This window comes from Onychomys torridus, chromosome 5 (assembly GCF_903995425.1).
Source record: "Onychomys torridus chromosome 5, mOncTor1.1, whole genome shotgun sequence".
Lineage (NCBI taxonomy): Eukaryota > Metazoa > Chordata > Mammalia > Rodentia > Cricetidae > Onychomys > Onychomys torridus.
Window position 1 is genome coordinate 51511999 of NC_050447.1, and position 18176 is coordinate 51530174.

General features: G+C 50.4%; 2 protein-coding genes across 2 annotated transcripts in view; one reads left to right on the forward strand and one right to left on the reverse strand.

Moving 5' to 3' along the window:
• LOC118584316 (AFG3-like protein 1) overlaps nucleotides 1-2222 on the forward strand; it is a 31487-nt gene extending 29265 nt beyond the window's left edge. Inside the window, exons 15-17 of the mRNA XM_036188490.1 lie at nucleotides 209-409; nucleotides 488-682; nucleotides 855-2222. Of these exons, the coding sequence (XP_036044383.1) occupies nucleotides 209-409; nucleotides 488-682; nucleotides 855-1073 (615 nt within the window). The 3' untranslated portion in view covers nucleotides 1074-2222. The remainder of the gene's footprint in view (nucleotides 1-208; nucleotides 410-487; nucleotides 683-854) is intronic.
• Nucleotides 2223-4716: 2494 nt separating this feature from the next.
• On the reverse strand, nucleotides 4717-14722 carry Dbndd1 (dysbindin domain containing 1). The gene is given in 5 exon segments (XM_036189050.1): nucleotides 4717-5923; nucleotides 8000-8140; nucleotides 8750-8899; nucleotides 14444-14519; nucleotides 14521-14722. Coding segments are annotated over 5 exon segments (672 nt in total). The 5' UTR covers nucleotides 14668-14722; the 3' UTR covers nucleotides 4717-5765.
• Nucleotides 14723-18176: the final 3454 nt, after the last annotated feature.

The following is an 18176-nucleotide window of genomic DNA, read 5'->3' on the forward strand; positions in this document are numbered from 1 at the left end:
GTGTGTGCGTGTGTGGTTGTACACATGAGCGCAGTCCTTAAAGAGTCCTGAAGTGGGGGCATCTGATCTGGGGCTGGAGTTCCGGGATGGTTGTAAGCCACCTGATACCTGATGTGAGTGCTGGGAACTGAACTTGGGTTTTCTGCAAGAGCAGTCCATGCTCTTGACTTCTGACCCATTTCTTCAGCTCCAGGCTCTTATTTTTCAGGTGTCCATCATACCTCGGGGCAAGGGGCTTGGCTACGCTCAGTACCTTCCCCGTGAGCAGTACCTCTACACACGGGAGCAGCTCTTCGACCGCATGTGTATGATGCTGGGGGGTAGGGTGGCTGAGCAGCTGTTCTTTGGTCAGATTACTACAGGTGCTCAGGATGATCTGAGGAAGGTCACCCAGAGTGCCTATGCCCAGGTAAGGAGCAGTGTCCTAGTGTGTGACTCTGCCAGTTGCATTGGACACAACTAACCCTAGGTTCCTCCTGTACTTCAGATTGTGCAGTTTGGAATGAGTGAGAAGCTAGGCCAGGTATCCTTTGACCTCCCCAGACAAGGAGAAACCATGGTGGAAAAGCCATACAGTGAAGCAACTGCCCAGCTCATTGATGAGGAAGTCCGGTGCCTTGTCAGGTCTGCCTATGATCGGACCCTGGAACTGCTCACGCAGTGCCGAGAACAGGTAGAGAAGGTGAGTGCGGCTTCACTCAGCCCGCCAGGTCATGGGTCCACCCCAGGTCGGGGTATGGTCAAGCCATGCTGATCTTTGTGGGCCTACTTAGGTTAGGTTATGTCCTGCATGAGGACCACTAGTCCATCCCTGTCCTTGGCACAGCAGCCTAATGGGTAACTCTCCTTTTCAGGTGAGCAGGCGACTCCTGGAGAAAGAAGTGCTGGAGAAGGCCGACATGATAGAGCTCCTGGGCCCTCGGCCCTTTGCAGAGAAGTCCACCTATGAGGAATTTGTAGAGGGCACTGGCAGCCTAGAGGAGGACACAGCCCTTCCTGAGGGGCTGAAAGACTGGAATCAGGGACGGGAGGAAGGAGGCACTGAACGGTGCTTACAGGAGAGCCCTGCATAGCTGTGGCCTATGGCTGGCCACCTGTGACCACTCTTGACTGGGAGCTGCTCAGCGTTTGCAGCGCAGCTATCAGAGTAACTGGAAAACAAATTAAAACAGGAGACAACTGCAAACAGATGTTTTAGGTGAGACCATTCAGAATCCACAGAAGAGGGAGTTGGGACTTGGCAGCATCCAGCCAAGGTAATAGCTGAGGCATCAGAGGTGTAGCCTGAGGCCCCGGCCCTGAACCTAGGGGTCTGTCGGTTCAGATAGGAGAGGGGGTTGGACCCCGGCTTCTGTGAAGCCTTGAGTGTTATCTTTTGGGGATTCTGTGTGTAGGGCCATTAGGAGCTATATCACACTTCCAGTAGACACAGAACTGATTGAGTTTCCAAGTGTGCTGCAGCCTTATAGCTTGCCTCTGAGGTGATTACACAGAGGATGAGTCTTGAACCACCACAGATGAAGTTTGGTGAAGAATTAATGAAAATGTAAACCAGTTACCAAGGGAAAGCTAGGTTCTTATGCTGATCAGTCCTTAGGAAAGAAAGCCAGCACACCTGCAGATCTCCGGCTAAGGAGAGAAGCGTGGCCATTCCTGGCCTTGGTGGCAGCGTCAGAAATTTTATCAGTCAGACCTGGAGCCTAGCTTTAGGAATTGTCTGCTTCACTGATGGAGTGTCGAGTTTAATTCCCTTCTACAGTAATCCTTTCCCCGGCACCGCCCCTCGCTTTTTTGAATCTCTAAAAGGGTTGATTTGGGCTGAGCCCCCTGTCTCTGGTGCCTGTTTATCAACCATTTTGTTGTAGGACAGCTCTTGAGTAAAGGAAGGGCTTTGAGTTCTAAGCCTCCTTGGACTAAAAGAGGCATCTTTTTCCTGTTGATCCTGGGGTGTGGTGAGGCCTGCACTCAGACCTTACTGTGTGGGGTCCTGGAGGTCCGCGATTGCTTTCTATCTTGATCTTCCCATTTATTTAGTAGCACTTGTATCTGCACATGCATGTCCACAAACACATGTGTAGCATGGTGCACATGTGTAGGTCAGGGGACAACTTGTGAGAGTCAGTCTCTCCTGCCATGTGGGTTCCAACAGCCATCAAGCTTGGCAGAAAGTGCCTTTCCCACTGAGCCATCTTGCCAGCCAAATCTGCCTTGTTTTTTGAGATGGGGTCTCTTACTGAATCTGGCTAGACTTGCAGGCCAGCAAGCTCCAGGGATCCTCCCACCTCTACCTCCTGGTGCTGGGATTACAGGCGTGCATTTGTGCCTGGCTTTGATGTGGATGATGGGGAACTGAACTTAGATTTTCATACTGGTGCATCGAGCACTTGAGCAGCTAAACTCTCTCTCCAGCCCTTTAATTGATGTTGATGGGCTTCCTGGGTCTCTAGTCAGGAGAGTGACTGCTCTCTGCCTCTTAAACCTTTTTATCCTTCACTTTTCTTTGGGGCCTAGCTAAAGAGCAGACACACTGGGTGTACATAGTATGGTACATTTTTAAATTGTATTCACCTCAGAGATTTTATCAGGGGACAGATACTTTCCACTTTTGCTGTTTGTAAAATGTACTTTATTAAATTTTAAAAAACGTTTTTTAATTTCTAATTTTATGTGTATGGGAGTTTTGGCTGCATGTATGTATGTATGTATGTGCACCATATGCATGCAATACCCATCAGATCCCCTGAAGCTGGAGCTATAGGCAGTTGTGAGCCCATGTGTGGTTGCTGGGAATTGAACCCAGGACCTCTGGAAGAGCAGCTGGTGCTCTTAACTGCTGAGCCATCTCTCCAGCCCCACATTATTGAATTCATTTTAAACATATGAATTTTTAAAATCTCTGGGACTCACAGGCAGATCTCTGAGTTCGAGGCCAGCATGGTCTACAGAGCGAGATCCAGGACAGGGTCCAAAACTACCCAGAGAAACTGTGTCTCAAAAAAAAAACAATAAACAAAAATCAAAAAACAAAACAAAACAAAACAAACTCCGGGGTTCAATGATCTCATGATCTCAACCAAATCATTAGTCACTGAGCTACTTAGGGTCCTAGAGATCTTGTATTAGGTTCCCTCTTGATGAGGTGGGGGTGATTCCTTGGCCTCAGAAGGCCCGTGACATTGTAGACTCTGGCAGAGACTCTAGGGCCAGCATTGTCACAGAGTTATTTGAGGTTGCTACTTTGGCATATCTGTGGGACTCTTTTCCAAAGTCACTGACCAGTAGTGGGGTAGGGTGGGCTGGTCCTGAGGCAGATCTACAGTGCCAGAGCCTACCATCAGAGCATGTGATGGTAGAGCTGGACAGTGGGATGTGGAGGATAGGCAGTGTATGCCTCTGGAAGACTGGAATTACCAATTGACCCTAATCACTGCTCAGCAGACCACAATCATCTACTACCCTTTGAGATGACCTGGGAGCAGGGCTCCTGTGTATCCCAGATCCTGAGGTGTCAACATACTTCTAACCACACTTGGACTGCACCTCCCATCCTGTTCGGTCAGTGTCCCTGTGGAGGTTTGCCACTCCACATTTTCACTTTGTTTGATCCAGATCCAAACTCATAGAGATATGCCTGTGAGCCCTGTGCTCTGGAGAGCTATAGCATCCTCTTGCTCTGCTGGTACTTTATCAATGGAATCCATTTTCCTATTTTATGTGACTTATGGGGTGTGTGTCACAGAACTCCATTTCAAGACAGAACAGGTAATACCATATTGGTGCTGCTTCACCTGTCATGGAAACCTGAAAGTATGCTAGCAGGTAAAGGCCAGCAAGGGGTGTGAGCCGGGCATCCTTCCCTGCTCAGAACTAAGAGCCACTAAGGTTGGCAGGGTTTTTCCCTGCCTGCCTCCCTCTGGGGAAAGGGAAATGGGACATGGGTGTTTAGAATGTGCCAGGAATCACACCATTCCCAGAAAATGTACACAGTAGACCTGCCAACACGAAGACCTGAGGTGACTGCCCACGTGGACAGTTATGGTCACCTGAGCCTGCAGAAAGGTGGTCAATCCTGGCTGGCTTCATAATCACCTCATTTCACTGGTTAATTTAAGCAGCAAGGTTTGGCCTTCCCTGTGTCTTTTGGGCAGAGTGCACCTTCAGTTCCGGCCACCTTTGTTGTCTGGAAGAATTGGCAGGATTTTATTTCTTACTTAGAGACTAGAAATCCAGGGCACCTGCCCCTGAAATGCAGCTCAAATAAATACAGCCTAGAACAGCACAGCAGAACCCCAGTGGCACTTTGATAGCAGCTAGAAGGACCACTGGTCCACAGATGGTGAGGCTTTAATCCCACTCTGTAACTGTGCCCCATGGCAGCCGTAGCAGGAAGAGTGGATGGTGGGGGTAAGACCCTGGTAGGTTGGAGTGTGGCCAAGGGTACACAGCTACCTTGAGATTAAAAGGCAGCTGCTGGGCTGTGTCCTTTGGAAACCAGGGTTGGTTTTCATTTCAGGAGACAGGCAGAAATAACCCACATTCAAGGGTCAACAGTGCAGAGGCAGGGTGGCTCTGAAGTGGGAGCGTCCTGGATGCTGCTCCCACCCCCCCACCCCCCAGAAGAATCCCAGGGCATTTTTTCCCAGCAGCATTCACTGCAAATAAAGATCAAAAGCCTTGTCTTCCGTAGAAGACAGTGGGCAGCAGGGCAGGTTGGCGTGGGGTCAGAAAGCAAGTAAACCTTTATTTCAAGACCAGTCTTTGATTCATGGTCAGAGCAGCAGTCTGTTTTGTCTTTGAGCACATGAAAGTAATGTTGAGACATCTAAACTGAGTGTCCAACATCTCACAGCAGAGTGGGTGGCTAGGTTGGCCCTGCCTCCCCTGAGCTGCTCCCAAGACATCCACAGTGTCAGAGCTTCCCAACTGAGCATTTGACAGGCTATGTGGGTGGTTGAGCTAGGCAATGGGATGTGGAGGATAGGCACAGTATATGCCCTTATGTGAGAGAGACAGGAATGGGGAGCCAGTACTCTGTACCTTCCAGCAATGTGGGAGTTGTCACTGAGGTTTGGTGTTCTGGAGTAAGGAAGACATGGGACAATTCCTCAGCCTTTGAGCTGTCACACTCATGGACAGAGAAGCAGGCCCAGGGAGGAGACTGGAAATAGAGGTACCTGCCCAGGGAGGAGACTGGAAATAGAGGTACCTGCCCAGGGCAGAGGGAGGAAGGGTGCAAATTTTAAAGGTGGAAATTTCAGGGAAGTAAACCTGTCCTCACCACTTGGCTGGACAGCAGAGCCAACCCATGACTGACCACCAAATCTACTTTGGGCTTATGAGCTCACTGAGGTTGGATATACACCCCTACAGGTTCCTGGGCAACTCTCATGGGCTTGGATCCCCGTACCTTGAACCTATTTGGAATCTCACAAGAGACAAAAAGTCGTGTCCTAGAGACAAGTTTTTAGAAGACTGAAGCCACCATTATCCACTCCAACTCTCCTCTCATCCCAAGGCAGAGATTCCATACAGTGTCATCCCTGATTCAGGGTCCAGGAACCAGCTGGACCTAAGGCCACTGGGCTGTGCTTGTGCTGGGGTGCCCAGAGGCCTGTGCCTGGCACCCAGAGACTTTGACCTGTTGTCAGGTGATGGCTGGAGTCTTGGAGTTGACAGAGTACATCTCTTGTGACAGTACTGTCCTGATTTGCCATCACGGTGGTCTGGCCCAGCCCTTCAGCAACTCCCGAACAGATGGAGTTGGGCTAATCTTCCTTGGGTCCCTCCACAGTGAGGAACGTGTCCACAACTGTGCCTTGCCGTTCTGGGTCACTGGGGGGCTGTTTCTCACGGTTCTGCTCCGCCCTTGCTTTTGTCCAGGAAGGGGAGCGTAGGCAGCCAGCTCGAGATAGTGGGTGCAGACCTGGTGAAAACAGAGTCTAGAGTTCAGTAAAATTGGGGGGCGGGGGCTGCAGCTCCACATTGTGCCTCTGCCAATCTTGTTGATAAGGCTTCTGGGTATACATATGCTTCTGGGTGTCTGCCACAGTACTAAAGATTTTATATGATCGCTAAGGGCTTTTCTGTGTCCCTAGGAGTCACTGGAGTCAAGGCTAAGTTTTTTGTCTTTGTTTTTTTAATTTATTTGTTTTTTGAGACAAGGTCTCACTATATAGCTTTGGCTGGACTGGAACTTACAACATAGACCGGGCTGGCCTCAAACTCAAGAGATCCACCTGCTTGCTGAGTGCTGGGATTGAAGCCATGCACCATTATGCCTGGTTCAAGTTAAATCCTGAGACTATCCCCTATCTTCCCTATCCCCTATGTGAACCTGATAGGGCACTACCAAAGCCTTGACTTCCTAAGTGGCATAGTACAGCTAGGGCCCTGCAAGCCTGATAGTCTCTGCCCTATCATGAGACTTCAGCCCCTTTCCAGGGTGCAGGCTGTATGGGGGTACAGGTGGGCTGGAGTTGAGCTCCCACTCTACTTGTCTGGCCACAGCCATCATGGGGCATTCCTGGCTCACCACACACACATGCAGGCTTGAAGGAAAGGTAGAGCTAAGGAATGCCATCAGGATCAGGCAGAGCTCCATTTTGCAGGAAAGATGGGACAAGAATACCCATGAGGTGGAGCCAGGGTCCCCCCCTTCATGTAGCTGTCCTATCTCAGAGCCCACAGCTCCCCTGATATATATAGGCCACACCACCAACCTCCAGGAAGCTTGTGAGCAGCTCCTTCTGAGCCTCCCTGGGGCTGGTGGTATCTTAATAAGGATAGTGACTTCCCAGCACTTGGCAGGACAGACAAAGGTAGATCTTGGAGTTTAAGAGCAACAGGCCACATGGTGAGACCTTGTCTCAAAATGAGAAAAAGGATGGTAACTGACATTCATGGGGTCCTTGGTGTATAGGTCTTATCCCAGATCATGCGTGCATGTTTTGACGTGGGGGTAAGGCTTAGCTCCTTTGATTTTCCTACCCCATGGCACAAAGTGGACAGCTGAAGGTCACCTTGGTGTCTTTTTTAAAATGTTGGGAGACCAGGTGTGGTGGTGACTTTAATCCTAGAACTTGGGAGGTAGAGGCAGTTGAATCTCTGGAGTTTGAAGCCACCTTGGTCTACAAAGAGAGGTCAACCATGTCTTTTGTTTTGTTTTTCTAGACAGAGTTTCACTGTGTAGTTCTGGCTCTCCTGGAATTTATTCAGCAGACCAGGTAACCCTGAACTCAAGAGATCTGCCTGCCTCTGCCTCCTGAATGCTGAGATTAAAGGTATGTGCTACCATTGCCCAGTGAAACCATGTCTTAAAAAAAAAAAAAAAAAAAAAAAATCAGCACTTTATTCTTAGTACCCAGGAGACAGAAGCAGGCAGATCTGAGTTTGAGGCCAGACTGATCTATATAGTAAATTCCAGCATAGCCAGGACTACACAAAGAAACCCTGCCTAGAAAAACCAAAAATATATATTTTTTTAAATTGGAGACTGATTGAAGGCTTTGTCCCCAGTAGGGATTTGTGGCAAACCATGTTTGGGCCATAGGGAGTGGAACATTCCCTGCTGGCATGGGGCTCAGGAGAGGATGGGAAGACGGTGAGGCTGAGGTCTTACCCACACACCCAGCTCCAGGTGATAGCATCCTTCCAGAGGCTTAGCCAGTCAGGTGATCTGAGGAGGGGCCAGGTTGGTGAATGTGCCCCTCTCTTTGTGTGTGGCTTAATTTAAAATCCACATCCAGTAAGTTATATTTTCAAGGAATAGCTATAGCTTCCTGTTGTTCATGTGGAGAAGTCAAGGAGAAGGAGATAGGATGGAAATTCCTTCCTATGTGGGAAATAGTGCAAAATGTAAATAAGGGATGCAATGTGCCGACAAGTGCTACATGCACAGTTGGGTAGAAAGTGTTTTCTCTAAGTAGGAATCTGAGGGGACAGGGCCCCAGACCACCTCCTCTATGTTTCCTCCCCCCCCCCCAAACCACTGCAGCCTCACCTGCTGGGGATTCAGTGGCAAGGTTCTCGTCGTCGGAGTCCGCAAAGACCTCGGCCAGCTCCTGGTCAGACATGTCAGTCAGCTCAGTGAGGTCCAGGAGATCGAAGTGGACCTCCAGAGAGGAGACACTGCTCAGAGGCTCTGGGGGTTGCGGGAGACAGTTACCACTCAGTCCTGCTTGACGAAGGTTTCTTCCCACAAGCCTCTTCCCGAATGGGTGACCTGGCACTTTGGGTGTGGGTGTGTGTTTTCATACAAATGGCCAAAGCTGATGGGTGTCTAACTCAATTGTTTGCTGCTTTACTTTTTGAGATGGGGACTCTCATCTAACCAATGTGGCTATACTGGCTGGCCAAGAAGTCCCAAGGAATCTCTCTGTTCCTGCCTGTCTAGTTCAGGGATTATAAGCATGTACCATCATGCCTTGCTTTTTTTTTTTTTTTAAACAGGAGTGTGGGGGATCTGAACTCAGGTTCTAATGTGCACAGTGATCAGTTTACTCACTGAGCCGTTCCCTGACTGGCACTTTCTGTAAAGCTGATACTTGACAAGACCCAGGCAAACCTAGACCCCCAATAGGTCTGCATACTCCAGACTGGAGAGCTTTCTCAGCTCCTCCATTTGGCAGATGGGGCAACGGCATGCCTAGCTGCCCATCACTGGGCGCTGTTGCTGCCTTTCGCCCTCAGCCTTCTCTGGCCCCAATGACTGGGGTTCTTCTATGCTGCTGGGATGGTCAGTGATACTTACGCCTCCTCTCCGTGACCTGCAGGAACCCTGGTGCTGGTATTGGGATGCCAACCTCCTCTTCCTCTGTCACAGGTGTATGGCAAGTGTCCCCTGTCTCATGAGTTGGAACATTCAGGGCAGCCTGTGGTACCTTGACTTCTTTAACAATCTCTGCAACCAAGACATTGTGTCACCTCCACACTCATGGGAACCCCCACCTCCCTCCAGGACCAGGATCTGTGGCGAGTGGGGAAGAATATGAGGAGCTGGCATGTCAGGTCCTCTGACATTCTGCTGTGGCCAGGGGTTCCCAGACTGGCTCATGGCCTTATTTGTTTTTGTTTGTTTGTTTTGTGGAGCTGAGGATCGAACCCAGGGCCTTGTGCTTGCTAGGCAAGTGCTCTACCACTGAGCTAAATCCCCAACTTGCTTGTGGTCTTATGAGATGCTGCTTCTACCTCTCAGGCTCTGTCCTCTCTGAGGTGACTAGGCAAAGGATATCTGCCAGTGGACAGACAGACAGTGGGTGGACAGATAGACCACTCAGCACTGCAACTCCAGGGAGCTCTAAGTGTGGGTATTCCACATCAGGTTTGCCAGTGCAAGGCTCTACTGTCCTAACTGCGGTTTGTCTGGGTTTGGGCTGGCCTGGGGTTTAACGTTCCCGTCTTTCTGCTGGGGACCACCTTCCTTCTGAAAAGCCTATGCAGTATTTGGGTTCAAATGAAAAGAGAAGTGAAATAAGAAGTGGCATCCTTCTGTCCCATCATCCTTCACTATCAGCCCCGCTGCAGTTTGGTGAATGCTCTTTTCAAAAAGCAGATTGCTTGTTTTTCTTATTTAACAATTTTCTGTTGGAGAACAAGAGTCCCTCGGGGATGTGCTGGGGTGGAGACTGTTCCTCATCTCTCACTAGCACTAGGGTTTCCTTTCTGGTGCTTGGTGTCATGACTTGGTGGAGCCCTGGACTCTCCTGCACCTCCATACGCAATCATGGCAGCTTCTCCTATGGGACGGTTCAGAGCCCTTAGCAGGTACCTTCCTTTCCTTTCCTGTCCCATCCCCCTCAGCAGCCTCCTTGCCATTCCTCACCCCCTGCCAGAGATCTCAACAGCTACTCAGTCCCCATCTTCTCAGAGGAGAGCATACCTGCCTTCCTTACCTCCCTGCCCCGTTCTCCAGGGCTCTTCCCAGACCCTCCAACTACTCTCTCCGGTTTCTAGGTCCTTCATGGTGTGTCTGACCCCCACCTGAAGGTACTCAGTGTGTACCTGGGTGAATGAAAGCCCTTGTGTGATTTGTGGATCTGTGCTGGGATGGATTCTTTTCGACAGCCCTGGGTGATGAACACCGGGCACACTGAGCTGCTGCTGTGAGAAAGAGTTGAACTGAAGAGCCCAGAGCCCAGGCTCCCACTGTCGACAGCCGCGTGCCAGGCTAGCCTGCCTTTCCTGGTGAACTGTGCTAGCAGCAGATGTGGGTCTGGAGCATCCATGAACACTTCAATCTTTCCCCGTCGGATGCAAACTGAGGGGAGTGTGGATCTCAGATTGTGCCTGGAGCGTAAGGAGCAGGGGGGATGGGTAGAAGGCCACAGTCAAGTTGTGTGTAGGACTGGTGGGCCTCCTCTGAACTAGCTTCTATTGGAGTGCGCTGGGAAAGCTACTGAAGAGTTCTGAACTGAGTTCATCTGTATTTTTATGAGAGGTCAGTAAGGACACAGTCTAAGTGAAAGGGAAGAAATGCTGCCACTTCTCCACTTCCCTCTATTTTCTGAGGTATTGTACTGAGATGGGGACCCCATCTAGGTCCTTAGCTATATAGCAAGTATGGCCCCTATCTTGCACCCCTCACTAGAGATCCTGGGATCACATGAGTCTTCAGCCCCTAGGACAAGTGGCCTTATTACATCTTTTTGAATTTTGTCTGTAAAGTTTTAGAGTCAATGAGATGCAGGACCTCTTTTGTGTGGGGTCCTGGGGATCAAACCAAGACCATTATGTGAAACTAAGTGTTATCTGTAAAGTCTTTAAAGTAGCATCATGTATCTAGTTTTGTTTTTTTCCATCTTGCTTTGGCCTTGGTCCTGTCTCCATTCTGTAAATCCGGGTGCTTTGTCCTAAACAAAACCTGAGGGGGAGGAGAATGAGCAAGATAGAATTGTCACCATCAAGAATATTCTTGCTGGGCGGTGATGGCGCACGCCTTTAATCCCAGCACTCGGGAGGCAGAGGTAGATGGATCTCTGTGAGTTCGAGGCCAGCCTGGGCTACCAAGTGAGTTCCAGGAAAGGCACAAAGCTACACAGAGAGACCCTGTCTAAAAACAACAACAACAACAAAGAATATGGTACATGCCCATAGTCCCAGCACTTGGGAGGTGGAGGCAGGGCTCCGTGAGACTATCTACAAACAAGTCAACTGACCAACTTTGAGGCTGGTGAGTGGCCACACTTCCAATCCCAGCAGTTGGGAAGTGGCAGCAGGTGGTTCATGAGTTTGAGGCCAGAAGTCAAAATATACCAGGTCAGAGGGAGCCTATGACCCACATCTGTGTGTATGTATGAATGAATGACCCTCATTTCTGTCTGAATGGATGACCCCAAGGCCCCACAATTAACAAATGGCTGTGATAAGAATCATCCAGGTTAGTCTGCACTTTCTTTGTAAGGTATTGTAGGGAGAAGGAACAGATTTTCCACCAGCAAAATCTGTTGTCCTTCCCAGTTAGGAAGCAGAGTCACTGTATTAGGCAGGCCAAGGCAGGGTCAAATACTGGCTGACTGTCTGAGCCAATAGCTGAATGGGCTCAGATCTCCTGGAGTCACCCTGGACAGGGTAGAGAAAAGAGGGTGTCTGATGCCCTGGAAGGACTCCACAGTGATCCTTGGCTCTGGTCCCATACAGCCTCTATGGCGGGGGTTGGGGGGGGGGTTGCTGCTGCTGCTACCCTAACCTGTAGGTGGAGACTGGAGCTGGGGTGCCCAGTTTCCTGCCTACCAGGTTTCCTAGGGGCTAACTTGTCACATAATGCTTTGCTGTTGCCCTGTTTCTAGGACATTTGTGACTTGGAAACTAGGCTCAAATCTTGCTGGGCTCCAAAGGCCTGGCCATGCTTATGCCATTGATCAAGTGAACAAATGTATGAGTGACATGAATAAATAAATGGAAACAAAATGACCACCAGGAAGGAGAGATTGTCGCAGTGGTAGGGGCCACCTGAGCCACATTCTCCAACATCTCTCTCCCTGAGTCCATACCATCACATCTGAGACTCCACATCTACTCTCTGCCTTCTGAATGCAGGGCCACAGCCTCTGTTTCCCTGACTCTGGGGATCCCCTGGAGATGAGGAGGAGACAGACACTTGGTCCCTAAAGGGTACCTTTTACACTTTCATGCACATCTTTCAGCTCCATGGTCTGCACACTTTTAAGAAATTTATTAGTAGCTAGGCAGTGGTGGTGCACCCCTTTAATCCCAGCACTCCAGAGGCAGGTGGATCTCTATGAGTCCAAGGCCAGCCTGGTCTACAAAGTGAGTTCCAGGACAGCCAGGGCTGTGACAGAGAAACCCTGTCTTGAAAAACCAACAACAACAGAAACAACAACAGACCCAAAATTTATTAGCTGGGCATGGTGGGGCCCACCTTTAAGCCCAGCACTCAAGAAATGGAGGAAGGCAGATCTTTGTGAGTTCCAGGTCACCCAGAGCTATGTAATGAGACCTTGTCTCCCCCAAAAAAAATTATTTAGGTACAAAAATTGCATATTAGGCTTGGCATGGTGGTGCACACCTTTAATCCTGGCACCCAGGAGGTGGAGGCAAATGGATCTCTATGAGTTTGAGGCAAGCCTGGTTTGTATAGCAAGTACCAGGGTAGTCAGCACTACATAGTTAGACCCCTCAGCTTAATAATACTTTATAAAAATTTTACTTTTGGGAGATAGTTTCTTCAATGGCTATTGATTAAAATGAATCTAGATTTGATGCAAAATACTGAAAGTATACTCACAAGATCTGTATGAACTAGCCTGGCTGTGGTTCCTGGGAGGTGGGATACAGACCTCCATCATACTGGGCTCTGCTTTGGTGTGCGTTTCACACTCTCCAAAACAAAGTGTAACTCAGATATGACAGTCATAGTTACCCACATGAGGCCTTATGAAGTCCCACCAAGTAGAGCTCCCTAGCTCAGGATGCAGACAAGAAAACCCTGCTAAAGATCTCAAGAGCACCAGCCCTTTCAGTCTGGGCCTCCTACAAGCAGGCACAGTACCTGCATGGAGTAAGTAGCTGGTATTTGTTCACTGAATCGGGTGTCTGAGGCCCCCAGCCTGTCATTTACACATCAGAAACAACTCGTTCCATCCCAGTTTAAGCTTTTGGGCAAGTTCTTCCTTTCTCCAGAGAAAGGAAAACCTCTGCCCTATACAAGGGGCTGTCTATACTGACAGCCATGCTAACAGAGGTTCAGGGGGCACAGGCAGGTTTCGAACATCGCACAGCTCGAAAATAGCCCTGAGCTCGCTCTCTGCAAGCAAGTCCTTGTATCTACCTTCTGGTACCCACAGAGCTGGTGCTGGGAGACTCAGAGTCCTGGGACTGTCAATAGCGCCAGTTCTGACTTCCCCGCCCCCCCAAAACAACAACAAAACACAAGCAAGCCCACTGGCTGGAGGGTGTCTAACGCTTACGAGGATAAGGGTTCTCCAACAGGACATTGCTCTCCGCCTGCAGACACAGGAGACAGCTTAGGGACAACTCCCAGGGGACAGCCCTTTGGGCTTCAGAAGAAGCCATCATGTGGCTGGGCTGTCTGCGGAATGGCAAGCTGGCCAAATCCTCCGGCACCTGGTGGCTCTTTGAGATGGGACCTTCAGGAAATCCTAGAGGTGTTGGGCATGGCTAGGCAAGCGAAGGATTGTTCAGCTTACATCCAAGTTCCCACAGCGATTGATCCCTGAAAAGCTTTCTGGAAAGCTGAGAAGGGTTGGGATGTAGGGGGTGATTTTCAAGAGTTTTCTCCCTATTATGAGCCACCTGCCTATGGGCAGACTCCAAGGAGGGCAGACTCGCGGTAGGATATTAATTAGTCCTCAAGGGTCCCCAGCTGCTAAGAGAGGCTGAGGAGGGAGCATACCACTTACACCTTCCCTTCCAAATATGTGGCAGCTGGGCAGCACGGACACCGCTGCCCTGCAGCACCAGGAGCTCGGGGTGCATGCGCCATGACCTTACCAAAACCCCAGCTCAGCCTGTAGCGCCAGACCCCCTACCGCCTCTTATCATTCCTCCTGGTTTCGCCGCTGGGGCGAACAAAGCCTACGCGTGAACAAGCGGGTAGCATCGCCCCCACGGATCGCCTCTCCAGATCCCGAACTCGGGTCCCGGCATGCCCCTCCCCCACTTCCAGCCTCGACTGGTAAGGGGCTCGGGGCGAAACCCCTCGCCACCGCCTAGGAAGGCAGTTAGCAAGGCTTCCGGAGCTCGAAGAGCAGGGGAAGAGATGCAGTCTGTGTTTCCCGAGCCGGGTCCCCGCACGTTTCCAAGGCGCTGGCCCGGCCCGGCCCCCTCCTCCGCCCCCAGCTCTGAGTCCGACTGGCCGGCTCAGGAGGCACTTGCAGATCTCCAGGCCCCGAGAGCAGCGGGCCAATGGGTAGAGGGAGGGGCTGCGGTTTGTTACTGGGGTTCGGGGGACCTGGATCGGACTCACCTCCCCGACCAGCGCCCTCCGGAGACTCCATGCGGCCAATGGGGTCCGCTAGGGATGTGGGCAGCGGCGGCGGGAGCCGGCCCGGGTGCTCCAGCTGCTCTGGCGACTACTGGGTCCTGGCTTCGGGAGCAGTGCATCGGGGCAGCAGCTAAGGGGCCGCGGCGGCTGGGAGGAGCCCGCGGGGCGGGGCGCGCAGCTGCTTCGGGCGCCGGTCCCCTCCCCATCCCTAGCAGCCAGCAGCACAGGTGCGGCCCCGCCCTGTTCCTCGGGCGCCCCCTGCCGACCTGGCCAACAACAACCCACACCCCTACACCCTTACCCCTCCAGCATGGAGTAACCCTTTGAGGACCCAGGGCTACAGCAGTCCAGGGCTCCTGCGCACTTACAAGCTGCACCGGCTTCTGTCCATCCATCCATATACCCGCTAAGCATTTGTGGGATGCCAACTACGTGAGGGGCCCAGCGGAGCTAGGAGAGGAGGTGACACAAGAAGGGTCAAAGCAGCCCCGGAACCCCCAGCTTATAAGCCCAGAATTGTGAATCTAATTAATGCTATATGAATCCATACTCAGAATGTGAGGCCCGGGGGTGGGGTGTGACCTGGAAAAAGGAGGCCTTGGACATATTGAGAGCCCACAACTGGAGTCCCATCTCTAAACGCTAGTCCTGCATCAAGCCTGCTTGCTTTGCACGGTGTGCTGGATAGTTTTGTGTCAACTTGACATAAGCTGAAGTCATCTCAGAGACTGGAACCTTAATTAAGAAAATGTCTCCACAATGTCCAGCTGTAGGGCATTTTCTTAATTGTTGATGTGGGAGGGCCCATCCCTTTGTGGGTTGGTGGTCCTCACAGCTGTGCAAGCCAAGCTCCTCAATGGCGTCTGCATCAGCTCCTCCCCCAGGTTTCTACCCTGACTACCTTTGATGGTGAACTGTGATGTGGAAATGTAAGCTGAATAAACCCTTTCTTCCTCACGTTGTTTTGGTCATGGTGTTTCATCAAAGCAATAGTAATTCCTGAGACGCACAGTATCTCCCTATTCCTCCCAGAGATCTGAAGATACTGAGCACAGAGACGGTAAAGTAACTTTCCCCATGTTGCACAGTCAGGGATAGAAGTCAGAAGGCCCAGCCTAAAATCCTTTTGCTCTCTTACAAACAACCAAAAACAACAAAACAAAGCAAACTATTAGGGAGAATGAGTTATTCAGAGACGAAAAGCTGAGAGGAGCATGAGCTGATGGGTAAGTTGGGCAGACTTGGGCAGACTGGGTGGCTAAGAGGAGCGTAGCCAAACAGCTTCATTCATTCAGTAGGGTCTGAGGCAAAGCTCTGGCTTTCTGAACAGATTAGCGGACACTAGGTAGCCTGTGGCTTTTGAGCCTGAAAGCCAATTCCAGACAGCTAATAGTTCTCCTTGTCTTTAGTTTACAAAACAAGGAAACACACCCACCTGCTGGTTAAAGCCCTCTGAAGCCCCACCAAGACTAGCCGAGTCAATGGTCATTTTTTGGTTATTACTTCCCTTCCTGGGGCAAAGCTAGGGTATAGGTCTAGCACAAATGACCACACTGGTGACCACAACCACAGTGTTTGAGCATAGGCCACTCCTAGTCAGCTGGGGCAGCATGCTGTGTTTTCCAAAATGACTATAGCAGCTAAAATGTCATGGAGCTGACCATGGTGCTACACACCTGTAATCCCAACACTTCACAGACAGAGGCAGGAGGAACAGCAATTCAAGATCCTCCTCGGTTACATGGCAGCTTTGCCGTCAGTCTTGGCTGCATGGGACCCTGCCTCAACAAACCAACCAAAACCACTGCAAGTTTCTTCCGGAACCACTCCCATCAAGACACTCGACTTCAGTGTTGTCAGAGCCGGTGACTGCCTTGACCAGCGGAGTGTGGGAAATGTGATACCATGTGACCTCCGAGGCTGGGTCATAAAAAAAAAAGTTCAGCTTTCTTGGAAGGCTCCTGTAAAAACCAGGTCACCATGTGGTGAGAAAACCAGGCTACCCAGACTCCACCTGTGTACATTCTGGCTGCCAGTCTCTTTGAGATCATCGCTAACAGCTGGCCTGACTACGCTCAGGTGGTTCCAGATGCTACTTTCGAGTTTTCCAGAAAGAGGGCGATGAGGGGATTAAGTAGGTTGCCCCACTAGTCATAGCCAAGTGTCAGATTCACGAGCAAAACAAATTAGGTCACTGTATTGTCACCGTGTTTTAGCGTTCCCTGTTACATTGTCAATAGGTTATATGTGTATATATGTAATTTAATTGTATGTGCATTGGTGTTTTGCCTGCATGTGTCTCTGTGTGAGGGTGTCAGATTCTGAAGTTGCAGACAATTGTGAGCTACCATGTGGATGCTGGGAATTGAACCAGAGTTAAGTTCTGCAGGAAAAGCCCTTATCAGGGTGTGTCTTGTTGGGAGCCTAGGGAATCTCCAGCCTGTGCTCCCCAAGCTGCTCATCTCTGTAATCCCATACTGAAAAGTCAACCTGTTCTGTTGATTTCTGGCAAGCGAAACCCTCTCTAGCCATCCTGAACTAGTTTTTCTATTCTTGCCCTTTTTGCTGAAGGGGTTTTTTACTTGTTTGCTTTGCTTTTTGACAGGTTCTGTGTAGCCCTGGCTGTCCTGGAACTCACTCTTTATTCTGTAGACCAGGCTGGCCTTGAACTAGGAGATCTGGCTGCTTCTGCCTCCCAGTCGATGGGGACTGAAGGCATGCGCCACCACCACCCAGCTGAAAGGAGTTGTTAATACACTTTAGTTCAAGATTCCCCCGTAGACTAATGAGGCAAAAACGCAAATCAACATGAGGCACCTACCTTGCTGTGGGTAAGGGCTCACTAATTACCTACCCCATTACTTCACTGCCTCTTGTCAAGCCTCCTCTGGGAGACTCCTAACCCCTTGCCCCTCTGCGCTCACCGCAGAGTTCACTGACAGAAAGCAGTCTGGCAGTCATGTCGGCTGTTTGCTAAGGTTTACTATAAATAAGTCACTGTTTGAGCATTCACAGGGATTCAGCGCTGTTCTTCCAGCTGGCCATTCTTTTCCAAGAATCTCTGTGTGGGGGAAGATGGGGGAGTGGGTAGGCAAACAAGAGGAACTCATAGCTATGACTCTCAGATCCCCACTACTGAGCAAGCCTTTCTCTCCTGGTTGGATATTATGGTTATGGAAAGCGGACAGGGAAGTGTGACTGGCTGCCCCTTCTGTTTCTGGGGACACTCAGCATGTCTTTGCAAATACTCTGCTACTGAATTGCACGCAGGCCCAGTCCCGCCAAGCCACTTTTTTTCTTGGCCCTTCTTTTTTTTATTTTTATTTATTTTTGTTGTTGTTGTTTTGAGCCAGGCTGGATTAGAACTCACCATGTAGCCCAGACTAGCTTCCAACCCATGGTTTTCCTCTCAGCTTCCCCAAGTGCAGTGATTACAGGCACAACACCCCCAGCCTTTCTCTTTCTTTCCCGAGTTTCTGGAAGCCCAGCTATGCATTTTAAGTCTCATCAGGGTAATATGTTAAAGGAATTTTCACAAGCGGGGCAAGGTGGATGAACGGCAGGAGTGGGGCTCTTAGCTCACATTTGAATCTAATTTAGGAACCGAGCTTGGGTGGCAGACTAAACATTCAGACATTCTCTTCTTTATTCTTCTCTGAGCGCCCGCCATGCAGACTCTGGAGAACCGAAGGAACCGTCTCTTTTGTAGCTCAAG